We start from the raw sequence: 27421 nt of genomic DNA on the forward strand, positions 1-27421 counted from the left end.
TAGTTGGCTAGGACTAGCTGGTTAAATTGGCTGGCTAATTATGACCACAGTAAAGGCAGGCCTAAATCTAGACATCTATGCTTGACTGTTGGACCTATTATCACTATCAGCCTGACCTGGCAGCCCTGATGCTTCTGACAACTCTACCCCACTGGATTCATGATCCCTATCCACCTGATCCAAGAACCCCAATGCTCTGACAATGGCTTGGATTTCAAAGACTGTGTTGAACTTCTTTTTGGTTTAAAGTATCCTTAGCACATGATTTCTCAATGAGGATGGCCTTTCCTTTATTGCTAAGCAAACTCATTGGTCAAGCACCCATTCTGGAGGTAATTTTCAAAAGCATTAATTCGGGTAAAACTGTTTTATAGACAGGAATGGCCTTTACAAAACTGATCATCTGATATGTATAACTTTATCCCAATATGCGGGTAAACTTACACATCTCATCATGGTTCACACGTTAAGTTGGCCTGGATTAAGCAGAGGTGCTCCTGGGGGTGGGTTTAGATTTACATGCTTGTTTTTGTATATAATTTCCTGGAAAAACTTCTGTGCACATAATAGATTTAGTGGGATAATTTTCCAAAAAGACTCACACGCATAAGTCCACTTTGAAAGTTTCTGTAACTTATGCATGGTTTTTGCTGGCTGATTGAAAATTACCCTCCTCATGACTTCAGGCTGGCAGCCATTTAATGACCACCGTGCATCACCTCTTCAACTTTTACTGCAGGCAGACTCGCTGCAGATTTAAATGACTTTTTAAAAATTGTTTTTGTTGGACCAGATGCATAAATGTATAATCATCAGTTCATCTCTGTTTTAATGAATAAAATTATCAGGTTAACTATAATCCTGGAAAAGGATTTTAAGTGAGAATTGTGATATGATTTTCATGGCCAAAATATGAAACCTTTCTTTTTTGTGTTTGATAATTTTGAAAAATCAAAAAAATACAAAATAAATAATGGAAGGATATTTGATTTACTTGTTGTCTAAAAACTGATAAACTGATTAAGACCAAACAAGATGTCCACCAAACAGCAGATTGAAATTGCTTTATTCTCCAACAGACATGGCAGATACTGATGCGTTTTCATCTCTTTAAACTTCAGAGGTTTTTTATTGAAATTGTTGGCAGTCTCTCTGCATAGTCTGGATGGGGCTTTAATTCCATTAAAACGAACTTCCCGGGTAGGTAATCTAAGATTGTCTTTTTCACAGCTTCACATCGCTGCATTTGCTGGTTAGCTCTCTCCTGTAATAAACAAGTAATAGTAATGAGTAAAGAATATAAAATATGACACTCTATGACTTTGTCTAATATTATTTTTATATACTGTAGCCTGAGGCAAAACATCCATTGCCACTGGGTACTGACCTAACCTGTTCCCTTGGAGTCACCTTCAGCTTTCCTTCTTCTTTATCCTATCATGCAAAGGACCTGACTATTTCCTCCTGATTTCTCCTCCCATATTATTACTATTATCTATGCCTTTTTATAAAAGTACTGACAAAACCCTCACCGATGCCTTCAGCACTTCCTTTCTTGATTTTGCAGGAGGAGCCTAGTAGTTAGAGCCATGGGCTATGAATGAGGAAAACCGGAGTCCAAATTCTACCGCAGCTCTTTGTGACCTCGGGCAAGTCACTTTCCTCTCAGCTGCCTCAGGAACAAACTTAGAGCTAGATTTACTAAGCAGCGATATCGTGTGTTAAACACTGTTTATTATGTGATATTGACCCGTCACATAATTATTGTGCGATATTTTCAATGTTTTCCTTCCCCTATGGAAAAAAAAGCTCATTTGCATGCACAAAATTGCCTACTACATGCAAAGAAACTTATGCATAGGCAATTCAATGTAAATAAGATAACAGGGCGGACATATAAAAAAGTCTGCCCTCTTATTTTATTGGGTATCAGGGAGGTCTAGATAAACCATGCTAGGGACATTGGAAAGCTAACGTGCTTCCCCGATTCCCCTGCAATGTTAATTAAACAGCCAAATGCCCCAAATCTACACCCCCCCCCTGCCCCTGAAAATCTAACAAAAGTCCCTGGAGGTCTTTCACAACCCCTACCCACCCCACCCCCTCCATTGGTAAAGGCAGCAGTGACAACACCCCCCCCCCCCCATAAGAAAAATAAAAAAAAGAGAACTTTTAAAATGTGTAATGACACCTTTCCCCCTTCCCAAACCCTTCCTTTATGTACAACACAACCTGCAAATGCCCTCCTGCAAAGACCTCCTCCCCCCCAGCATCTACCCACCTCCCCCCCCCCCCCCTCAGTCCAAATATATTCATAACACTGGGATCTAGTGGTCCCCCAAGCTCCTTCCCCCACTCCCCCACCCTAAAAAAGACCCGGTGCTCAAAAGAGCAGCTGGACCTCCACCCCCGAACTCCCCTGAACCTCTAAATTTCATAATTGGAGTTCATTGGGGGCCCAAATCTTCCACTACGCGTTGGAAGATTTGAAGGCAATTAGTTGACATCACTTCCGGCTTTACGCTAAGGCACGACGTGATAGAGAACTAGGGTTAAGAAAGTTAAATAGTAACCCAACCTGGTTGGAGACAGAATTTGATTGATTCACGGAGGAGGAACTTCAGGGTTTAATACTTGAAAAGGCATCCGGTTGAGGGCTGTGGTTAAAGAAAGGCGAGTCCAAGTCGGGGTCGCATCTATATTATTGATGGGATACAGCTATTGAAGAAAAATGATATTCTGATGATTGCCTCGGGAGTGTCATGGAAGAAACATGGAAATCTTTTCCCCTGAAGCAGGACCGTAAGAGTGGGGGTCCGAAACACGATCGTGTTGGGTGTTGCAGATGAGTATCACTGCATAACTGTTTCGTATTTGGGATTGAAAAAGTGACTTTGCTATTTTAGCTGGTTTGAATTTTGAACGTGCTGTTGGAGCTTTCATCAGTTGAAAAGAAAATTGTGAAAATACTATAAAAATTTACAAAAAAATATATAAAGTAAAATGGACCTGAAACCATAAAGAGAGTCTGGTATAATATCTTGACCCTATGAGTAGTGGTCCTACAAAATCATATTGCTCTTTAGAGTATGATAGTTGAAATAGGATATTTAAAGGAGAAACCAGGTATACCGACATTTTGAGATATTGTTTACATTTTGGTCCCTGGAATACATACGGTGTGTGAGAGCCGCTAGGTGTGATTGATATCGTAAGATAATTCTGAAACTTTTAGCTTGGGTGAGCATCAGAATATTAATATTTTCAAATTTAAAGACAGATGGAATGTCAGAAACAACATTTCTAGACCTAGCCTGCCTTCACAACACCATAACCTCTGTTTTGTTTAAGTTTAAAGAAAGACCATTATTTTTGTTTGATGGCTGAAAGACGGAGTGTTAATAAACCAAAGGTAGATGACTAGGAGGAAGCTATTGAGATGAATAACTTTGTATCCTCCACATAAATGCAATATCCCACAGAGAGCCCAGCCAGTAGGTTGCAGAGGGGAGCTAGACAGAAGTTGAAAAGCATAGCCAATAGGACTGAGCCCTGGGGGACACCAGTTGTTATTGGGCACCATTTTGCGTGAGCAGAGCCAATGGAAATTCTGTGGATTCTGTCTGCAAGATGCAATCTAAACCAATGTGATACATTGCCTGGGATCCCACATTCACGTAGCGTATATAGTAGGATATGGTGATCTGGCTAGAGCAGCAATTCTCATCCAGTGTGTTGCCAAGCACCAGCAGGTGTGTCACAGCTCCCGGTGTCACTCTGCCCTGATTGCTCTTCCCATTTCCCTTTTTCCTGCCCCCGTGGGCCAATGGGAAGCCTACTACATTCTTCCTGGCCCTGAGCAGGCCAATCGGAAGCCTCCTCCCTTCTACCTGATAGAAGGAGTAGGAAGAAGGGAAGAAGCCTATGATTGGCCAGTGAGGCAGGAAGAAGGGGCATAGCATAGCCCATGGGTGGGGTGGGCTGGGAGGAGTGGCAGTGTTAAAACCTGGCTCCAACTGGCCACCACAGGAGCTCGACCCCATGGCTGTGAAGAAGTCCAACCCCGATGAATCAAGTCCACCACAGGAGGTCGACCCCGTGGTGGCATAAAGGAAGCCCGACCCCGACCAAGCAAGGCTGCCACTGGAGCCCTTCCTCGTGGTGGTGAAAAAGAAGACATGCTGGAGTAAAGTCACGGCGGAACTGGGGCCCATCCCTGCAGCAAAGGAAGAAGAGGTTTGGTGGAGAGGCCTGGTGCATGCATGTGAGAATGGGAGCCTCAATGTGAGTGTGTGGGGGTATGAATGGGTGCCTGGGTGAGAGGTGATGTGTGTCGGTGTGAATGGGTGCCTGGATGAGAGATGATGTGTGTGGGTATGAATGGGTGCCTGGGTGTCAGCTGGTGTGTGTGGATATGAATGGATGCCTGGATGAGAGGTGGTGTGTGTGGGTGTGAATGGGTGCCTGGGTGAGAGGTGGTGTGTGTGGATGTGAATGGGTGCCTGAGTGAGAGGTGGTGGGTATGGGTATGAATGGATGCCTGGATGAGAGATGGTGTGTGTGGGTATGAATGGGTGCCTGGGTGTCTAGATGACAGCTTGTGTCTGAGGGTGTGAATGGGTACAGGAGCATTTGTGTGTGATTTTGAGCTTGTATATAAGAGAGAGCATGTGTGTTGATTGAGAGAGAGACTGCTCAGGAAGGTGATTGGTGTGTGTGTGTGTGTGTGTGTGTGTGAGAGAGACCAAGACTGGTGGGGGGGGTCTAACTGGGGGGGGTGTGTGTGTGACTGGTTGTGGACCCTAAGAAGAGGATCGTGAAGACAGAGCTTCAGCAGCTGCTGCTTCTTCTGGTAGCGCTATTGGCCTGGAAGGGAAAGGAGTAGGAGAGTTGCTGGAGAGGGTAAGTAAAAGTGGCTTTTTAAGTTTATTTTTCTTGATTGACTGCTATTTTAATTATTGGGTATTATGTAATGTGTCTGGTTTGAAATATCTAATTGGTATTTAGACAATTGTTGATAATTTTTATGAGTTTTTAATTGTTGGATGTTATTCTGTTCATCAGCTGTTTTAAAACATTTATTAGTATAGTTCTACAATTATTTCTGCGTGGGGATCTATAGCAGCTTGGCTTATTCTGTTTTCCTAATAGGAAGAGTATTGGTGTTTAAGGCCTGGTTAAATATTTGTAGTGTTGCCTATTCATAGGTAGGGTTGTTACTGTTTGAGTGAGTTCCATAATGCAGGTATAATTTTGTACAGATTAGTTTGTGTGCCTTATTGCAGATCCTGGGACTATGTTAGTTGCTATATTTATGTTTCCGTTTCTCCAGGTTCGCACTGCATGCAGAGTGGCTTTTTTGGTTTTCTATTCCATTTTCTGTCTCCATATTTATAATTTGTGGGTTGTTATGTACTTGGTGAAGGTCAGTTCTGGGTGTGTGACCGAGGTGAGGTATTTTACTAGCATGTAGGCGTTTGTACCAATCTTATTTATTGTCTTTTCTCAATAGGATAAGCATTAGTGGTAAATTACTGTCTTTTCATAAGGAAGGCTATTGTGCCTGGCAGTAAAGGGAGTTTGTTTTGCTTTTACTGAGATGTCACCAGAGCATCTTTGTTGTACGGGTAATGCCCTAGATCTGCTCTGCACTCATTGCTGGGGGTTGAGGGGATTCCTATGGATGCAGAGTGCATGGTTACATTTAGCCCCGTGATGGTCACATGTTCAGTGTGTCACGCATGTGAGAACCATCTGTCAGATGTGTCCCGACAAAAAAAAAAAATTGAGATCTACTGGTCTAGAGTGTTAAAGGCTGCAGAGACATCCAGGAGGACTAAAACAAAACCTTGTCCACCATCGAAACCTCTCCTGAATGCATCAACACTGGATAAAAATAGGATTTCAGTGTTTAGCCCCTTGTGTAAATCAAATTCAAATTAGTCTTAACACCAATTTTTCCTCCATAAAGAGTTAAAAAGAGTCAAAGAGTATGTTTCTTTCCAGCTATTGTATTCACCATTTTATGCTTGTGAAAGCACCGTTGAATAATCGCAGTCATCACTAAAGTTCTTGGTTTAAGTTTCAGAGATGTTGAGAGGACCTTAATTATTACTCTTTGAGAAGATCATCACTCCTGAAGCGGACATGGTATCTTCGAAACACGCCCGGTGTCCGGTGTCCTCAGAACCTCGATTCCTCAGGGACAGTTAAATTTCAAACCAGTGCATGAGCGCACAATGCTGTACTCAGAGACATGGCTATTTTATTACCTGCGCATATATATATATATATGCATGCATGTTATAAAATAGCCAGGACATCTGCGCCAAATTTTAGGTGGGTGCGTAAATCCCACTTCTACCACCCAAATCGGGGATTTTTAAAAGAGGCGTGCGCCAATGCCATTCCCAGTTTTTATCAGTTCGTCTCCAGTTTACCCAGCTAAGAGATAGGTCCTCCAAACCCCCCTAGTTTAATAGCCATCACTTCCCCCAGTTAGCCCCGATTCTTAAAACCCTGCAGATCTGCCTATTTTTCTTTATTGTTTAACTTACACATCATCCATAGCAGAAGTAAAGTTATGCACAGGGGGGCCTCGGCGCGCGCCGGATCACGCCAGCATCACATCTCAGCTTCACGGCCCAAAACACCCATGCCCTGCCCAGACCGCGCTCCGCTTTGAAAACTATCCAGATGTGCATGCTTCAGGAGATACACGCGGATCTCGCCAGCTTTTAATAAGAACATAAGAACAAGCCATGCTGGGTCAGACCAAGGGTCCATCAAGCCCAGCATCCTGTTTCCAACAGTGGCCAATCCAGGCCATAAGAACCTGGCAAGTGCCCAAACATTAAATAAATCTCAAGCTGCTATTGCTTATTAATTAACAGTGGTTTAGGGATTTTTCCTCTAGAAACTTATCCAAAATGTTTTAAACCCAGTTACACTATAACCACATCCTCTGGCAATGAATTCCAGAGCTTAACTATGTGCTGAGCTACTTGCTAACTTCATGAAGTGCCCCCTCGTCCTTCTAAATAACTGATTTACATTAATCTGTTCTAGACCTCTCATGATTTTAAACACCTCTATCATATCCCCCCTCAGTCGTCTCTTCTCCAAGCTGAAAAGTCCTAACCTCTTCAGCCTTTCCTCATAGGGGAGTTGTTCCATTCCCCTTATCATTTTGGTTGCCCTTCTCTGTACCTTCTCCATCGCAATTATATCTTTTTTGAGATGCGGCGACCAGAATTGTACACAGTATTCAAGGTGCGGTCTCACCATGGAGCGATACAGAGGCATTATGACCTCTATTGTTTTATTTTTTCAATCCTTTCCTAATAATTCCTAACATTGTTTGCTTTTTTGATCACCACAGCACACTGAGCCGATGATTTCAATGTATTGTCAACTTTGACACCTAGATATTTTTCCTGTCTGGTAGCTCCTAAGATAGAGCCTAACATTGTGTAACTACAGCATCACTTTGTACTTGTCCACATTAAATTTCATCTGCCATTTTGAAGCCCAATCTTCCAGTCTCATAAAATCCTCTTGCAAATCATCACAATCTGCTTGAGATTTAACTACTCTGAATAATTTTGTCTCATCTGCAAATTTGATCACCACATTCACTTTCCAGATCATTTATAAATATATATAAAAGCAACATTCCAAGTAGAGATCCCTGAGGCACTCCACTGTTTAGCTTTACCCACTGTGAAATAGACCATTTAATCCTACTCTCTGTTTCCTGCCTTTAAACTGTTGCGCTTCCCGGCTGCGTTCGCTTCGCGGCCGGTCCTGCTCACCTCTGCCTTCCTTCCACAAGCTCCGGGCTTACCTCTTCTGCTGCCGCAACCAGTTCGCAGCATCCCCAGCTCCCCCGCTCACCGCCACCGATACCGGCCTCACAGCGGAGCTCCCATAGGGGCTCCGCGTCTTCCTGCTCCTCAGCCCCGCCTCTAGGCGCGCGCGCGGCTGACGTCACCCTTCTTAAAGGACCAAGCGTGGGAAACCCAAACCCGGTGCTCCCTGATGACATCACGCAAACCAAGTATATAAGGCAAGGCCCGTTCCCCTGAACTGTGCCTTGGCAATTGGGTCGTACACTCTGGTGTTGCTTAGTTTGCCCTCCAGGGTCGCTTGTTCCAGTGTCTCCTGTTCCAGTGTCTCCTGTGTCTCCTGTTCCAACGACTCCAGAGTCTCCTGTTCCAGTGTCTCCTGTTCCTTCGTCTCTCCATCCCTGGTAGTACCCTTCGGACTGATCTCATGGTACTGACCTTTGCCTGTTCTCTGACTACTCCTGTTTGCTGCCTGACCTGACCTCTGCCTGAACTCTGACCACTCTTGATCGCTGACTGGAACTTCACCTCTGCCTCACCGGACTACTCTGCCTGACCTGACTATGCCCGGATTGACTTCAGATACTGATCCCTGCTTTGGCTGACCATTCTGGACTGATACTCTGGCCTTGATCCTCTCTATACACTCAGACACTCTCTTCTGGCTTCCTCCGACCTCCAGGTCCAACTGGAGGGCCATATAAATCCTGCACCAAGCCAAGGGTCCACCTCCAGCGCAACATTAACCAACTTGCAATCCAAAAAAGGACATCTCCTCCTACCCCAAAACCTTTTAGTTTTCTTAAAAGCCTCTCATGAGGGAGTTTGTCAAATGCCTTCTGAAAATCCAAATACACCACAACAACTGGTACACCTTGGCCCACATGTTTATTCACCTCTTCAAAAAAATGTAGGAGATTTGTGAGACAAGATTTCCCTTGGGTAAATCCATAAGAGCATAAGAAATTGCCATGCTGGGACAGACCAAGGGTCCATCAAGCCCAGCATCCTGTTTCCAACAGAGGCCAAACCAGGCCACAAGAACCTGGCAATTACCCAAACACTAAGAAGATCCCATGCTACTGATGCAATTACTAGCAGTGGCTATTCCCTAAGTAAACTTGATTAATAGCCATTAATGGACTTCTCCTCCAAGAACTTATCCAATCCTTTTTTAAACCCAGCTACACTAACTGCACTAACCACATCCTCTGGCAACAAATTCCAGAGCTTTATTGTGCGTTGAGTGAAAAAGAATTTTCTCCGATTAGCCTTAAATGTGCTACTTGCTAACTTAATGGAATGCCCCCTAGTCCTTCTATTATTCGAAAGTGTAAATAACCGATTCACATCTACTCGTTCAAGACCTCTCATGATCTTAAACACCTCTATCATATCCCCCCTTAGCCGTCTCTTCTCCAAGTTGAACAGCCCTAACCTCTTTAGCCTTTCCTCATAGGGGAGCTGTTCCATCCCCTTTATCATTTTGGTTGCCCTTCTCTGTACCTTCTCCATTGCAACTATATCTTTTTTGAGATGTTGCGACCAGAATTGTACACAGAGTTCAACATGCAGTCTCACCATGGAGCAATATAGAGGCATTGTGACATTTTACATTTTAGTAACCATTCCCTTCCTAATAATTCCTAACATTCTGTTTGCTTTTTTGCCTGCTGCAGAACACTGAGCCAACAATTTTAGTATTATCCACTATGATGCCTAGATATTTTTCCTCAGTGGTAGCTCCTAATATGGAACCTAACATCGTGTAACTACAGCAAGGATTATTTTTCCCTATATGCAACACCTTGCACTTGTCCACATTAAATTTCATCTGTCATTTGGATGCCCAATCTTCCAGTCTTGCAAGGTCCTTCTGCAATTTATCACAATCCACTTGTGATTTAACTACTCTGAATGATTTTGTATCATCCACAAATTTGATAACTTCACTTGTCGTATTCCTTTCCAGATCATTTATAAATATATTGAAAAGCACTGGTCCAAGTACAGATCCCTGAGGCACTCCACTGTTTACCCTTTTCCACTGAGAAAATTGACCATTTAATCTTATTCTCTGTTTCCTGTCTTTTAACCAGTTTATAATCCACGAAAGGACATCGCTTCCTATCCCATGACTTTTTAGTTTTTGTAGAAGCCTCTCATGAGGGACTTTGCCAAACGCCTTCTGAAAATCCAAATACACTACATCTACCGGTTCACCTTTATCCACATGTTTATTAACCCCTTCAAAAAAATGAAGCAGATTTGTTAGGCAAGACTTCCCTTGGGTAAATCCATGTTGACTGTGTCCCATTAAATCATGTCTTTCTATATGCTCTACGATTTTGAACTTGAGAATAGTTTCCACTATTTTTCCTGGCACTAAAGTCAGGTTCACTGGTCTATAGTTACCTGGATCGCCCCTGGAGCCTTACTTAAATATTGGAGTTACGTTGGCCACCCTCCAGTCTTCAGGTAGAATAGATGATTTTAATGACAGATTACAAATTTTAACTGAAACATTACCCTTGAAAACCGTCTCCAGAACAGGTATCTCCTCAACATCCTCTTCAGTAAACACAGAAGCAAAGAAATCATTTAATCTTTATGCGATGCCTTATCTTCCCTAAGTGCCCCTTTAACCTCTCGTTCATCTAACGGTCCAACTGACTCCCTCACAGGCTTTCTGCTTTGGATATATTTTTTAAAGTTTTTATTATGAGTTTTTGCCTCTACAGCCAATTTATTTTCAAATTCTCCCTTAGTCTGTCTTATATTTAACTTGCCAATGCTTATGCTTTATCCTATTTTCTTTTGATGGATCCTTCTTCCAATTTTTGAATGAAGATCTTTTGGCTAAAACAACTTCTTTCACCTCACCTTTTAGCCATGCAAGCAATCATTTGACCTTCCTTCCATGTTTCTTAATGTGTGGAATACATGTGGACTGCGCTTCTAAGATTTTATTTTTTAACAATGTCCACGTCTGTTGAACACTCTACTTTTGCAGCTGCGCATTTCAGTTTTTTAACTATTTTTCTCATTTTATCAAAGTTTCCCTTTTGAAAGTTTAGTGCTAGAGTTATGGATTTATTTATTGTCCCCCTTCCAGTCATTAATTCAAATTGATCATATTATGATCACTATTGCCAAGAGGCCCCACCAATGTAACGTCTCTTACCAAATCTTGCGCTCCACTGAGAATTAGATCTAAATATAATATCCCCTCTTGCGCATGAACCCAATTTCTTCGTGCAGCCCCTAATTAATGTATGTGTCAGGCTTTTAAAAGGAGAATTTCCTTTTCTCTAAAAAGGTAGGCCAATCCCCACGAGTGGTTTATCCACCTTTACCAGCAGATGGGGGTGGAGTAAAAACTGACGTCACAGATATGTAGTGCTGCCCTGACATCAGCCGCCATTATTCTCTGGAAAAGCCATACTGTGGACAAACTGAAAATACTAGAAAATAATTATAAACAACCACTCATGCTTCCAACTAAAGGGAACACTGAGATCAGCCAAAGAATTAACAGTATCTAAACTGAGGGGCTGGTTAAGCCACTTACCTATTTTCAAATAAATAGCAGGAAAAACACTCTGCAATGTCCGCACCTAAAAGCCAAACCAAAGACACAAATCGACAGATGAGGGCAGGTCGGAGATTGGCCAGCCTTTTAGCAGAAAGGAAATTATCAGGCAAGTAGTATTTTCTCCTTCCTCTGCACTCAGGCAGGCCAATCTCCACGAGTGGGATGTACCAAAGCTATACTGGAACAGGGCAGGATGCTGCCCGTGATCCAGTCAACATCACCTGCGTGAACACAGCATCCTCCTAAGCCTGAACATCCAAGTAGCAATGCTTGGAAAATGTGTGTAAAGATGACCACATCACCGCTCAGCAAATCTCGACAGGAGAAAATAATTCAGTTTCCACCCATGATACTGCCTGACCTCTCGTGGAATCTTGTCTAATCTAATTCGGCAAAGGGATCTCGGCATCCACATAAACAGCCATGATGACTTCCTTAACCCAATGGACTATAGTTGCCTACATTGCTGGTTCGCCATGTTTACACCACCGTGGTGCACTCACAGGCAATCAGACTTCCAGACAGAGTTAATATCATCTAAGTACCACAGCCAATAATGCTTGACATCCAAGATACACAGGAGACGATACTTGGGCAGGGAAATGGATTGATTCAAATGAAACTCCAAAACCACTTTTGGCAAAAAGAAGGCACAGTCCGAAGCTGTGCCACTCCCAGAGTCATACACAGAAAACTCTCATGGCAAGAAAGAGCTTGCAGCTTGGAAATCCATCATGCAGAACAGATTGCCACTAGAAAAACTATCTTCAAAGTAAGCAGCCGCAAGTAAAGGCCACACAGTGGCCAAAAAGTTGGACCCACTAAGAAATTCAGGATCAAATTAAGGTCCCACAGAGGCAATGGCAGTCGCAAAGGAAGACAAAGATGCTTAACTCTATTCAAAAACCAGAAGATGGGAAGACAGAGGCCCACCATTGACTTGTCCCCTATAGCAAGCGAGGGCTGCCACTTGAACCTTCAAGGTGTTAAGGGCCATACCTTTACTCAATCCTTCCTGTAAAAATTCTGAAATAAATGGAATATCCACTTTGAGAGGCTGAGCACTTTGCTCTGTACATTAGGCTTTGAAAACTCTCCAAACTCTCACGTAGGCCAGATATGTAGAAATTTTCCTGGCCCTAAGTAAAGTGGAAATCACAGCAGGTGAATAACCACACTTCAACAACCTAGCCCTCTCAAGGGCCAAACCGTAAGACAAAATTGACCCAGATCTTCATGAAGAATGGATCCCTGCTGCAAAAGATCCTTCTGGAGCGGCAGTTTGAGAGGACTGCTTCCCAGCAGTCTCTGCAGATCAGAATACCATGGCCTAAGGGCCAATCCGGAGCCACCAAAGGAATGGTGTTGACGTGACTTGCAATTATCTGAACAATCCTGCTTATCAGAAGCCAGAGCAGGAAGGCATACAGCAGTCTGCCACACAGCCACACCTGTACGAGAGCATCGATGTCCATCACTTTCAGATCCCGTCTTTGAGGGAAAAACTGCAGAAGTTTTGCATTGTCAGAAGTCACTAGCAAGTCTAGCTACAGGCAGCCCCAGGGCTCCACTATGAGCTGAAAGGCTTCGTCTACTAACACCTTCTCTCCTGGATCCAAGCTCTTCCTGCTGAGAAAGTCAGTCATTACATTGTTTTGTTTTTTCCAAAAATTGGGAGGCGAATATGCCTAGCACATGTTGCTCCGCCCATACCATGAGCACATCTATCTTCTCCGACACCTGATGACTTCTGGTGCCACCCTGATGACCAATGTGATGAAGACTACCATTGTCACATTGTCCAACATTATCCAGACACCAGCCGTACCACCCGTTCTTCCAATCGGTTGATGCTCCACTGTTGTTCCTCATCATTCCAGCAATTTCGCACCATCAACTCCTGACTGTGAGCCCCCCAACCCAGGAGGCTCACATCCATCATGAACACTAACCAATCTGGTGTCTCCAAGGAAACATCCTTACAGAGATGGTCCACCTGTAACCAGCACTGCAATTGGATGCTCACCTCCAATGGTAAGAGAAGCCTCACCTCATAGTCCTGCAATTGTGGATATAAGCGGGAAAGTAACTTGTGTTGAAGAAGCTGCATATATGCCCTTGCCCAGAGAACAACTCAAACGAGGCTGCTATAAAACCCATGACCTGAAGATATGACCACACAGTTGGGTGAATAATTCTTCTCAGGGTTTGAATTTGAGCGATCAACTTCTGAATTTCACTCTCTGACAACAACACTCTGTCCTGCTTCGTATCTAAATGAATACTGAGATACTACAGCATCTGAGACGGCTGTAAATTTCTCTTGGACAAGTTCACCACCCAGCCTAGATCCTGCGCAAGGAGACTACTGATGAATGGGAATATGTAGATATGCCTCTGTCAGTGTTGTGCCCATCGGTTGCAGACGGCTGCGACCTTTGCTGCTCACCTCCTTTCTTCCTTCAGCTGCGAGTCTGGGGAGGATGGCCTTCTCCGCCGCCACACACCGACCCTCATGGTGTTCCCGGGATGGCATGGGTGCTCCTAGCAGCCATCTTACATCTGGGGTGACCTAGGGCACGCGCGCGTGTCTGCCCCCTTTTTGAATACGTCATTGCAGGAACCTCGGGGACGTCCCCACCGCATGACATCATCTGCCTTCAATACTTAAGCTCAGCTGACTATCCATACAACGAGTTAGCAAGGATTCCTGTCCTGCTCAATTCCGCCATTCTGGGACTTCGTTTCACTGTTCCTGTCTGGGTGATCTAGGTACCCGATCCTCGGGGGCTTTGTCGCACTCAGGGCTATCTGCTCCTCAGAAAGCCATCTCTAACTGCCTCACTTCTCTTCTAGTGAGTCCTCACACCGCTCCTCGGTCATACCAATCTCTGCTCCAGTTCCGGTCTTCTCGGTGCCTACTCTTCAATACTGTTCCCTCAGTGCCGTGTGAGTACAGAGGCTGCTCTTCAACTTCCTCTACCTTCGTGGTGTGGATTCTCGGGTTATCCCGCTCTGCGGACCACTACCGGATCCATACCATCTTGTGCAACCATTACCATCGGCGTCCGGCCTACCCTGCACTATGGACTACTACCGGAGATCACCTGCACAAGCTCCATCAAGAGAAGGTAAGGTACTTCCCAGATTACCCCATGCTGCAGGCTACTACCGGATCTACCCTGCCTTGTGTAAATTCCAGCTTCAGTCTCCGGCCTACCCCACGCTGCGGAGCATTACTGGAGGTATTCTACACAAGTTTCATCCAGAGGAAGTATCTCCTGGATTACCCCGCGCTGCAGACTACTATCAGAAGAACCAGCTTGCAGGCCTTATTCTTGGACTGAATCTATTAACCCGCTCCTCAGGTTATCATTGCAGTATACTAAAGCTTTTGCCTCTGTTGTCCATCACTGCTGAGACCCTGTCTGTCATGGTGAGTCCCCACAGGGATCCTCCCTGTGGGTGGAGTCAGCTCTTGCCACGACCCAAGGGCCCACTATCTAGTTCTAGACACACAGAACGTAACAGTCAGATCCAGAAACATGAGGAATTCCCTTGATTGTACTGCCAGGTATTATGGAGCATACAGTCTCCATTTGCAAATGAGTGATTCCTTTGAGATCCAGGATGGGTCAAAGGACCCCTCTTTCTTAGGTACAACAAATAGATGGAACAGTGGCCTGTATTTTGTTGCGATTTGGGAACAGAAATTACAGCCTTTAGGTCCAAAAGTCTTCTCAGTGTAGTTTTCACTGCTACCTTCTTCTGAGGGGAGCTGCACAGAGAAACAATAAAGGTATTCAAAGGAATACAAAGAAATTCTAGAGCATAGCCATCCTGATTCACTGCCAGGACCCATTAGTCCAATGTTATCTGGACCCACCTCCAATAGACATGAGATGGGTGGCTACCTATCTCCTGCATCAGCAGGTGAATCGCAAACCTTCATTGGGAAGATTGAGAGGCTCCACGCCTGGAGCCTGCATCCTTCCAAGGCCTTCTGGTGTGAAAGGAAAGGGGTTTCTGAGAGGAAGTCCCCCTATAAGGACAAACGCCTGAAATCTGAAGAGCAGCTAGTGTCCTGAAAAGACCATGAAGCCGGCTTCTTATCCTCCAGCAAAGAAGGGATCTAAGCTTCCCCCATTTATTTGCCATCTTCTCCAAGTCACTGCCAAACAAAAGAGAATACTTGAAGGACAGTTAGTTGAGATGGAGCTTAGAAACAATATCTGCTGACCAATGCATAGCCACAGCTAATCTCTAACCGCTATTATGGAAACAATCCCTCTGGTGGCAGTGCGAACAATGTCACAGCCCGCATCATCTACAGCAACTGCCTCTGGTTCCAATATCTTTGTACCATCCACAACCAATCCCCCAGATTCCTAAGGAAGATGCAGAGTAGCCCAAGCCACCAGGGAACAACAAGTAGTAATTTGTAAAATCATTGTCATGGCTTCAAAGACTTGTTTAAGGAAAACTTCTATCCTGAGCTTTCTTTAGAGTTGCACCTCCTTCAACAGATATGGTGGTTCACTTAATGACAGAACAAAACAAGGCATCCACCTCTGGGAAACGGAACTGCCCTCTTGCCTGCAGATCCATTGAATATAAAAACGCCAAGACTCACCCTCTTTAAAACTTTTCTCTGGTGCACTCCATTCAAGGTCAATCAACTCTTGAACTGCATCCAGGAGGTGAAAGAAATATGAAGAGTTCTATGTGGCTCTAAATCTGTGGGAATTTCCCCTTCCTCCAGAAGAGAGCAACCTAAATCATCATCAGTGTCATCCTGATCCTCATCCACTCGAACCTTGTCAGGTATTGTTGTGCCACTGCATTAGCACATGGTAGTAGGCACAGGGGACCCCTGAGTGTGCAACCCTGCTTTAGGAGGCATAATTGTCTCTGCAGGACGCCCCATGCAGAAAAGTCAGTAGTCCTTGGAAAAAAATTCCACCCAGGAAAGGGAGGATGGCTCCATACCAGGCCCCATAGGTCCAAGCCTGATGCCCTGAGAGCGAGATTCTATGAGGACATCTCTACCAGTGGATCAACTGAAGAAGAGAGCACCGGCATTGTCTATGTCGTTTCCTGTCATTTTCTAAACAAATAGAAAAAAACCCAAAAAGGTTTGTGTTTTTCCTTTTATCACTTTTAGTGCACACTATTTCCAAAACCTACCAAAAAGGGAGGAAAAACCCTAAATGAAAAGGAAATTTGTCCCCAAATGACATGAAACATTACAATATAAAATGTTTTGCACACCCTTAGTGATTATGAGCATGTCCATGCTCAGAGTAGAACAGGTCTTCCTAAACCAGTGACATAGCCACAGGTGGGCCTGGGTGGGCAGCTGCCCACCCAATTTGGGCCCAGGTCCATCCAACTAGCACCGGAACTGCAAGGCCATCGCAGGATCCCATCCCTGCGATCGGCGAAGAGGAGGACCTGGGCCCAGCGCGCCATTCCGTGTATTTGCTCGGCACACCTGGGGAAGCAGTCCTGCGGATGTATGGCTGACCAATCTTCCTGTTTGGGGGGGGGGAGTGGAAGCGCCGCACACAGCTTCCGCTACCTCCCCCTCCCCCCCCCCAAGCAGGAAGATCAGTGGGCCGTATGGCCCGAAGATAGCAGGAGGCCAGTGGCAGCAAGAGAGGCCAGCTGATCTTCCTGCTTTGGGAGGAGGAAGCGGAAGCTGTGCACAGGCTTGAATGTGTATGTGTGGATGAGAATGGGAGCCTGGGTATGTGTGTGGTTGAAAATTGGAACCTGGGTGTGTGTGTGGGAGTGAGAATGGAAGCTTGAATGTGTGCTTGGGTGGGTGAGAATAGAAGCCTGGGTGTGTGTGGGAGTGAGAATGGAAGCTTGAATATGTGGGTGAGAATGGGAGCCTGGGTTTGTGTGTGGGTGAGAATGGGAGCCTGGGTTTGTTTATGGGTGAGAATGGGAACTTGAATATGTGTATGTGTGGGTGAGATGGGAGTCTGGGTTTGTGTATGGGTGAGAATGAGAGCTTGAATGTGTTTATATATGGGTGAGAATGGGAGCCTGGGTGAGAATGGAAGCTTGAATATGTGGGTAAGAATGGGTGCTTGAATGTGTTTATGTGTGGGTGAGAATGGGACCTTAAATGTGTGTATGTGTGAGTGAGAATGGGAGCATGGGTTTGTGGGTGAGAATGGGAGTCTAGGTTTGTGTATGTGGGTGAGAATAGGTGCCTGGATGTGCGTCTGTGTGTGCATAAGAATATAAGCCTTGGGAGGGGTGAGAAAGTGAGAGCTTGTATGTGTGTCTGCAGAGAATGTCAGCTTGTGTGTGTGTGGGGGAGAGAATATGAGTGTGGGAGAGGGAGTCTGTGAGAGAAAGCGTGTCTGTGTGTGTGTGTGGAAGGGACGAAGACAATAGTAGAAGAAAGACAATGAAAAGGAATTAGGAAATGAGGAACAAGGGAAAAAATAGGAAAAATAGACCAGGATCAACTGATTAGAAAAATACAAAGATCAGACAACAAAGATAAAAAAAAAAAATTATTTTGAGATGTTAGCAATTTAAATATGTCATCTTTAGGAATGTGCATTTCTTATATTTTTGTGTTTTACTCTTTCTTAAGTATTCCACTATTCAGAAATTTTAGTTTCTCAGGCTTTCTATTTTGCTTTTCTCTGCATGTTTCTGTTTCTAATTTATAGTCTCTTATTTCTATATTAGGTAAAGATCAGTATCAGTTTTACCTGTGTGTGTGTGACTGAAATGCAGTATTTCTGCTAGCATGTAGTTTCTCTGTAGTAGTAGTCCAGCTTGTTCCGTTATTCCAGTAGGATGTATTAATGTTGTAGGGCCTGGTGTAGTATTTGCATTGCTGCTTTTTCGTAAGGTTGCTGTTATTTGAATCCTGAGAGTCAGTGCTGTGACTGTATGGCAAGGTTTTAGATGCTTCTTTCTTTGCAAGAGTTTGTGTTACTTCACAAAATAGCAGTGGAGGGATTTTTTTGCTAAGGTGACACCAGAATTTGAAAATTTTTTTTCATGTTAGTTTTAATGTGAATTGCCCTAGCTCTGTGCTGCACCTGTTCTAATGATTAATTATATTTTATTGTATTTATGAAGATTTCTGGGTTTCTGCAAAGATGGTTCATGAAAGAATACATTAATTTTGTTTTATTACATGATTGGATCTGATTATTTTCTATACTTGTGCATTTATAAACTGCAATAAATATTAAATAAATTCAGATTAATAAGGAATTTTTAATGCTGGTAAGTGCTTGAAATAATTGAGGTAAATTATTTTAAAGTTTCATACATGATACATAATAGCTGTTGCAAATTACTTAGAAAGCCATTGTAGGGTGCAGTATATGGCATTATTTATCAATAAGAAAACAACTAGTAGGTCTCAGACCTGCATGCCTACAGCCCAGGTTAACCTTGTTCCCACCCAAAAAATCAATTATGGCTATGCCACTGTCCTAAACCTGCCCTGGTGACTCTAATGCCAGTTAGATTTCAGGATATCCATAATGACAATGCATGAGCTACACTTGCATATACTGGGTTTCCAATATAAGCAAATTTAGCTCATGTATAGTCATTGTGGATATCCTGAAAACCTGACTGCCTGTAGGGTCCCCAGGACAGGATTGGGAAGCACTAGAGTAGAAGGTATTAATGGAACATCGCTTGTGTCTCCTCCTGCTTGACTCAAATGCATTTTTTCCGATCATGACAAATATTTTTGTTACCAAATATTTTGTACAAATTGGCTTTAACTACTGTACACAATAGAAAACAGAAAGTTCATCCCCGGCCCCCTCCACCCCCTAACAGGGAGAGTAGGAGTGGGAACCAAAGGTCCAAATAAGAAAGAAGAAAGAAAACGCAAAAAACGATCATAAAGCATGTGGAGCCTAGTGCTTGCAAAAGGGGAAGATACATACAAGCATGAAGAGAACAGAAGAAGCTGGGTAGAGGACATTAAGATATTCCACCCATGGCACCCAGCTAGGAGCAGCAGAGAAGAGGCAGCAAGAAATTGTAAGGAACTGTAGACCGTGCGAGAAGTGGGCCTAGTCCAGGAGAGGTTGTCTAAAGCTGCTGAGAAGGTTGCTGAGAGCCAAGCTGCTCTGAGGAGCCAGGAGCTGAGAGTCAAGCTGCGCAGAGAGGACCAGATCTGGTAAAAGGAGCCCTGCTCCAGGAAGGGAGAGAGTGCCAGTCCTCTTCCAGGCTGAGTCCCACACCAGACTAGATCTAGAGGTGAGAGCCCTGCATCAGGGAGAGGGACAGCCTAGCTGCCTGGGAGAGTGAGTCCATCCAGATCCTGAGAGCCACTCACAAAGTAGTCCCTGTGAGAAAGCTGTGAAAGAACTCTACAGCTGAAGAGCTAAGAAGCAAAACTCCTGAGCTGCCTCTGTGTGACAGAGTAAAAGTGACTGCGCGTGGTAATTTTATCTTGCTTGCTACATTTATATAAGGACACCGAATGTTTCTTTATGTTCTTAACTGCTAGGTTCCCACAGTTAGTTCAGGAAGGAGTGAATTTTCAAAGGAGTTATGCACATAAAATTAGCATATATGTGCATAAGTAACATGTATTCACGTGTATGTTGTTTTATAAACCTTGAAAATACATGCATATTTTGACTCTGCTTCCAATTTGACAGACATATAGAGACCCCTATCCAAATTTTCCCTTGCTTTCTTTCTAGCCTAGTTTTGTAGTTTGCAGACCATCCCTGCAGGCACGTGCACTGAGGGTTCCCCAGATTCCTCAGCAGAGCACTATAAAAGTTCTGGTTTGGGGTTTTAGAGGTTTTTAGAGGTCTCGGTTTTTAGAGGTTTTAGAGGACTCAGTTGTAGTTTTGGAGTATCTGCTACTTTTAGGCCCTATAGCCTACTACCAGGGGAAAAGTGATCTTTTTCCCCTATGGTCTGAACTTTGGAAATTGAGGGGGAATGGTTTGTTGTTGGATCCCCATTTTTGTCTCCACAGCCAATTCCAGGTGGAAAGAGACTCTGCCTTTGCCAGTATCTTGACAGGTCTGGAAAGGATAAGAACATAAGAAATTGCCATACTGGGTCAGACCAAGGGTCCATCAAGCCCAGCATCCTGTTTCCAACAGTGGCCAATCCAGACTACAAGTACCTGGCAAGTACCCAAAAACTAAGTCTATCCCATGGTACTGATGCTAGTAATAGCAGTGGCTATTTTCTAAGTCAACTTGATTAAAAGCAGGTAATGGACTTCTCCAAGAACTTAACCAATCCTTTTTTAAACACAGCTACACTAACTGCACTAACCACATCCTCTGGCAACAAATTCCAGAGTTTAATTGTGCGTTGACTGAAAAGGAATTTTCTCTGATTAGTTTTAAATGTGCCACATGCTAACTTCATGGAGTGCCCCCTAGTCTTTCTATTATCCGAAAGAGTAAATAACCGATTCACATCTACCCGTTGTAGACCTCTCATGGTTTTAAACACCTCTATCATATCCCCCCTCAGCCGTCTCTTCTCCAAGCTGAAAAGTCCTAACCCCTTTAGTCTTTTCTCATAGGGGAGCTGTTCCATTCCCCTTATCATTTTGGTTGCCCTTCTCTGTACCTTCTCCATCGCAACTATATCTTTTTTGAGATGCGGCGACCGGATTGTCTGGAGAGTAATGAGGAAACTAGAGAAAGCTATTTTGGTTTTGATATTTTTGTGTTGTCAATCCTGCTCCTGCTCAGGAGGCTTTCCCCCACCAGGGAGCTCAGGATAGTGCTGTCAATTTCTGCCGACCATTCACGGAGGGACAGTAGTGACCTGACCGAGAAGAAGAAAGACGTAATTTTGCAGAAAATTCTATTCTAGTGTTTTGGGAAGAAGCTTTTGCCACTGGTTCCTGCCCACTGAGAGGAAGAGAGATTATGGAGCTTTGGATATATTTCGGACTTTTTCACCAGAGGTCCAAACTGTCACCAAAGAAAGACATTGACATTGACTCAGCTAACCAAACTGAGAAAGAGGCATTTTATTTTAGCATGAAGTATTTTTGATTGCAGTAAAGTTTTTGTTGAATATTCCATCAGAGTGTCTGGCGTCTTTATTCAGAGTCGTGGGTCCCCTAAAGCAAGGACCATCCTTACATGAGTACATCTATGAGAGCATCCAAAGAGAAAATGAGAGACTGAACTGGATCATCACTTCTGTGAACCTAGAGCCCCAGAGGTATATCCTGCTCCCCGCTGGAAGAACCCCGGCACCCCAGGGCCAGTGATCTGTATTAACATGTGAAGAAGGATAGCTGGGAGCAAGAGTGGCCCGGGAACTGTTGGTGTAGCCCTATATTCCTGGAGGACCCCCGAAGAGGAGGGGTGTTCCGTGGCAGGGCCAAAAGACGTAAGTTGCTATTTTATAAGACATGTACATGAATATATAAGGCAACTTATTTGTGTAATTTTACTCTTGCTAATTATCTTGCACAACTGATATCAGACTTGTCTGTTGTCTGCTATTGGTTGGATCAGAGGTCTGGGGGAGCTGGGGGAGGGGGGGAAGAGTTCAGGGTGAAGAACTAGGAGGGTCTCAATGACCTAGAGAAGGACTGGATGAACCGGTGGAGGTATTGGAAAACTGGTGATTTCAGTTCCACACGCATGTTCTAAAATATATCGTCTTCCACGTATACATCAGGGTTTTACATGAGCATGTTATATTTTTTTCATGTGTAAAATATACACACATATGCTTGCAAAATAGATAGGAAAAGTACACACTTTCAATGCATTTCTGGTAGTCGTTCATAAGCAAACATATGCGCATATGTTGGGGGGTAGACATACGTGTATTTTATAATTTGCACAGGTTATAAGATACTGCATGCAGCCATATATGCGCATATATGGAGTTGTGTGGAGTTTGAAGGTTGTCCTCTAAGGTTCCTTATGGAGTGAGGGAATATTACACAAAGTTAAGTAGAGTAAACTCAGTGAAACAGAAAGTAGAGTTTTTCTCTTTCTGAGTTGTGTTAAGTCAGGGAGACAGGTACAGTCATGAGTCAAGGGCCTCAAGAAGAGCTAAAGCGAGGGAGCCACGTTTGCGATCAGATGGACCAGGAATCGTTTGTGCTGCAGCACCTCGACAGAAAGGCCCCAACAAATCGTGAGCTCCCCATTTGCATTCACACATACATTGTGGTAACCAATTTTTCCTACACTCAGGCCGATGGAGCGCACTGTTAGCCGACATTTGGACGCGCGTTTTCGACGCGCTAGCTTTACCCCCTTATTCAGTAAGGGGTAATAGCGCGTCGAAAACGCATGTCCAACCCCCCCCCCCCCCCCCCGAACCTAATAGCACCCGCAACATGCAAATGCATGTTGATGGCCCCATTAGTTATTCCCGCGTGATTCAGAAAGGAAAATGTTCAGCCAAGCCACACATTTTGCTTTCAGAAATTAACGCCTACCCAAAGGTAGACGTTAATTTCTGCCGGTACCAGGGAAGTGCACAGAAAAGCAGTAAAAACTGCTTTTCTGTGCTCCCTCTGACTTAATAGCATGGCGATATTAAGTCGGAGGTCCCGAAAGTTAAAAAAAGTTTTAAAAAATGTGAAATAGGCCCGCGGCTCACGGGTTGAAATCCGGACGCTCAATTTTGCCGGCGTCTCGTTTCCGAACCCGTGGCTTTCGAGAATCGACGCTGGCAAAATTGAGCGTCGACTGTCAAACCCGCTGACAGCCACCGCTCCTGTCCGAAAAGAGGCGCTAGGGACGCCGGCCCTAATTTAAATAAATGAATTTACTGTATCTCGCGATTTTTACTGTATCGGCCTGTTTGTTAGGTTATTGAATTCCAGAGTTCTGGTAGTAAGGGTAGTTTAACAATTACACTCCCAAGAGTAGTCTAGATGTTTCTGTAAGATTACAGCTAGAGAAATTTCTAAATCAAGGCAGAGATGTGTTTTAGGGTTAAAAGTTCAAAGTTGTGCAACAACATCGAATTGGATGTTGTGGTATAGATTGGAGATAACTTATTGTTCTGAAAGGTATATAGATAAGTTTCTTTCTTTGTCTGAAAAAAATGTTTCTTCAGAATACATGAAAACTGACACTGAAATCTTGTATTTGTGAATATTCATTTACTATTCTCTAAACACAATTGAAATGTTTTGTCTGAAGAAATTGTGGCCAGACTGGATTAGCTCTTCTCGCAGTTCCCTGGCAGAGGGATGAGATTGTGGAAGAGGCCTTGTTACTCCTCATGCAAGAAGAGCCAGAATGTCATCTTTTTCCGAGGGTCATCCCAGACACCGTGGCAGGAGTAGGGATGCTCTTCCTTGCCTGAGGGGGCGCTAGGTTAAAACTACAGTTGCAATGTCTCCTTTTTTTTTTTTATGTGGTATCTACCTTCCAGTGCTCTAAAAGGATTAAAAGTACATGAATTGAACTCCTAGACAGGAATATATAATGGCAAGGGGACAGTATGTCACTGTAAACATACTTACACTGATATGCTCTGAGGCTTTGAATAAAGAACCAGGTAATAATAGCTCTGCTGCCTCCCCCGGCACGAATGTACATTTTGTGGAAGAAATTAAAGCGTGCTGGAAATCACCTGTCCGGGTGGAAATCTTGGAAGGCAGTCCACAAATTGGGCGTTTGGCTCCGCTTCTGAATTTTGATATGCAAAACATGCAAGACAGTAACGCACCCGCTAAAAAAACAAAAAAGAAAAGAAGGTAAATGATTAGAAATGATAGAAGAAAGCTCAGACAAGCGCACTGTTTAACCCGCAGTTGGACGCACGTTTCGGAGGCGCGCCCACAGCCCCTTTTACCGTAAGGGGATCAGCGTGTCCACAATGGTTGTCCAACGCGCCGCAAAACTAATAGCGCTCATCACATGTAAATGCATGTTCCTGAGCGCAATTAGCTTTTCACCCCACATGCAAAAAAAAAAATGTGCGTCCAATCCTAGAGCAGGCGTTAATTTCTGAGCAGCCCAAAAGAGTGTACAGAAAAGTAGAAAATACTGCTTTTCTGTACATCCTCCGACTTATCATGGTGATATTAAGTTGGAGGAACGAAACATTTAAGAGATTTTTTTTTTAGATTAAAAAAAAAAATAGTGCCGGTGGTCAGGTTAGGGAAATGGACGCTCGGTTAACGAGCATCCATTTTCTGAATCTGTGGCTGTGTGCCGCTTAGGAAAACGGATGCCAATAAATTCAGTGTCCTTTCCCTCAACCCGCTGACACTGACCTCTCCTGGGCGCCTGCTGCCAAGGAGGCGCTAGAGGCGTGCAATCGACCTGAGGGCCTCCTTGGCAGTGCAACCCCTAATTTAAATATTGCATGGCACCCCCAGGAGAGGTGCCTGGGCGCACATTAGGAAAGCGGGAGCTGAACACTCAATGCCTGCTTATGGCGCACTTTTACTACATCAGCCCCAAAGTGAGTCATATCCAGGGCTCGGTGCATGCTTTCCCCATCTCACTCAGCCTAAGGAGGGACAGAGGATGGAAGAACTCAAAAATGGTGAAGATATAATATGGGTGTCGTACAAAATGGGGCCTGGCAAATCCATACCCTGAATGCTGCCTAGTAATTAGCACATTCCAAGGCTCATGCTGTAGCTAGGAAGAGGAGGCATGCAGGATTATGCATGCTCTGGAAAGGTGTTTCTGCAAGTGTAAAAGCCATCACTGGTGTCTCTTGTTGCTGCTGCTAGAAGAGTCTGTCTGGATAAGAGCATTAGGCAGTGATGACTTTTCTGTGTCACACCTGTTCAGGTCTGAAGGCACACCAACGTGCCATGGCACACTGGTTGGAAAACACTGGTTTAGATGGCTTCAGTATATCTTAATCCGGCCCAGACTACATTCCATTAAAGCCAAGTTATATAAGTGAAGGCCGATCACCGATGTACACACTAAAACAACTTACCAACCAATCAGATTGTTTCTCTAACATAACATTTTCATTTTTTCTGACTCACTTACCCCATTTGCTCTGTGTTGACACATATCTGGCTGGTAGTTCATTTTATGGCAATTTGTTTGTTTTATGGTATAGGTAACTTTGACAAAATTCCCAGCAGTTGTGGCCTGCAGGAGAAAGAGTTGGTCTCTAGTGATGTACAGTGAGAAGTGAGAAGTTAAACAGTGCCATACTTGCAATATTGTGCAATTTCCAACAGTTAATTTCGGCAATTCTAAGTCTAGATGCTCTCTGTAAAAAAAAAAAAAAAAATTCTCCTTGTGGATTCTCCCTGCATCCTAATGTTGTTATCGCCACATCCCTGGTGCATCCTTTCACCTTGTTTTTAAGTTACAAGGCAATCATCTCGTGCGGTTAGAGAATGAACTGCTTCTAAACGGGGAGGTCTGAATAACCAGGGGGACTCACTTGACTGATAAAGATCCTTCAGTGGCAGCATCATTTTAAAGAAAAGCTGGACCCATGGTGCACTTTCGAGAGACCACAGGGTACTGCATCCTGACACCCGCCTTGTGCTAATTCGACAGTGTACTTTTATAATTTTCAAAAGCATTTGGGTGCTTAAAACCTGGTGGTGGGGTTGTGCATAAATGCACTTTTGAAAAATCACCCAGGATTTATAAGTGTGAAAGCATGCACGGTAACGATTCAGTGAATACTCTTACATGTATTGCAAAGAGGCGTTCCTGGGGGACGGAGCGGGTGGCGGGGATATCATTCACGCTCACACTTTTAGTTCTTTTTAAAGCACGCCATGTAAATGCATGAATGTACGGCAGGCCGGGGGCAGGGGGAAGGGGCGGCAGCCTGGGCTTACTCCCTCTCTTTCCACAGTACCACCAGCCTGTAGTGAGGGGGGTGATCTAGCAAATCCGGAGAGGGCCTGGGCCTCCGCAAAAAAGGGTCTGGCTCCCTCTCTGGCACGCTAGGGATAGGAGGGTTTTCTCTTCTCTGAGTCCATAGCCCCCCTCCCCAAATGGCGTGCCCGGGCAGCTGACAGGGACTCCTGCCAAACTCAGAGTTGGAGGGGTGCTTCTTCACGCTAAGGGCCAGCCATTGGCCAGTGTGAGCTGTCATTTTTGGGGAGGAGGAAGCGAAAAGGTGACTGCGTGAATCAAACCCTTCTAGTGGTGAGAGACAATGATAAAGCAATCATAGCATAACCTAGAGAAGAGCGTCCCTTGGGCTGACTGGCAGGACCGCTGTATCTAGACCAGAAAGCTGAAGGCGCCACACCTGTATGAGTCCCGTCCTCACGAGGCCTGTGCGCTGTAGCGGTAAAGAAGTGCTGGTACGTGCCTCGTGTTTTATTTCCAAGACAAATAAACTAAATGAAAACAAAGCCTTGTTCACCCTCTCCTGCACCCCCCATCCTCCCCAAACCGTTTCCCCATACTTACTGTTCCATTTGAATTCTGGATGGATAACTCTTTATAGGGAAATCTTTTTTCTTTCTTGTTGTATTCTGCCACAGCAAGAGCCACAGTCTTGTCCCTCAGTTCGAAGATCTGGCCCAGTTCAATACTTTCGGCTGTGCCTGGAACACAGCAGGTGACCCAGGCAAAGCACACAGCCAGGAACAACGCCTTCATCTTCTCACGTCCTCGATAAAGCTGAAACTACTGAAATACTTTTGATTTCTTCTTTTTTTTAAATTTTAGTTCTTGTTTATCCTAGTGAAGAATTAACTTTCATTTCCTGGCAGTCACAGGTCCCTTTAAGGACATGATGTCAGATACATGAAGAGATTAAAGTTCAACAAACAAGTAACAGATGATACCTTATCAAGGGGTCAGACCTTGCCCATCTGGTTAAAACCTATGGGGTCAGGAGACCTCCTGTGATGAAAACTAAAATCTCTTTCACTGCCAGCTTTCAATGTGACCCTGGGTAGTTCACTGCATTTCCTCAGTTCTATCCCTTTCTCTGTCTCTAATTCTGTACTGTATTTAATCCTGAGGGAATTCTGCGCTAATATGGAGTGCAGAATTCCTGA

The 27421-nt window shown here is 44.2% G+C and overlaps 1 protein-coding gene across 2 annotated transcripts; it reads right to left on the reverse strand.

Annotated features, from left to right (window-relative positions):
- Positions 1-1045: 1045 nt before the first annotated feature.
- LOC115083919 (retinoic acid receptor responder protein 2-like) lies at positions 1046-27069 on the reverse strand. Of its 2 annotated transcripts, none has more exons than XM_029588016.1 (4): positions 26826-27069; positions 25428-25656; positions 24043-24141; positions 1046-1264 (listed from the first exon to the last, which is right to left on the reverse strand). In XM_029588016.1, exons 1-4 carry the CDS (start codon positions 26831-26833, stop codon positions 1118-1120), a joined length of 483 nt encoding a protein of 160 aa, XP_029443876.1. In that variant the 5' UTR covers positions 26834-27069; the 3' UTR covers positions 1046-1117. The 2 variants fall into 2 exon arrangements, with proteins under 2 accessions (XP_029443876.1, XP_029443875.1); XM_029588015.1 differs by having other exon boundaries at positions 25428-25532; positions 26826-27068.
- Between the last annotated feature and the right edge of the window lie 352 nt (positions 27070-27421).

The sequence above is a fragment of the Rhinatrema bivittatum genome, chromosome 2 (assembly GCF_901001135.1).
Source record: "Rhinatrema bivittatum chromosome 2, aRhiBiv1.1, whole genome shotgun sequence".
Taxonomy (NCBI): Eukaryota; Metazoa; Chordata; class Amphibia; order Gymnophiona; family Rhinatrematidae; genus Rhinatrema; species Rhinatrema bivittatum.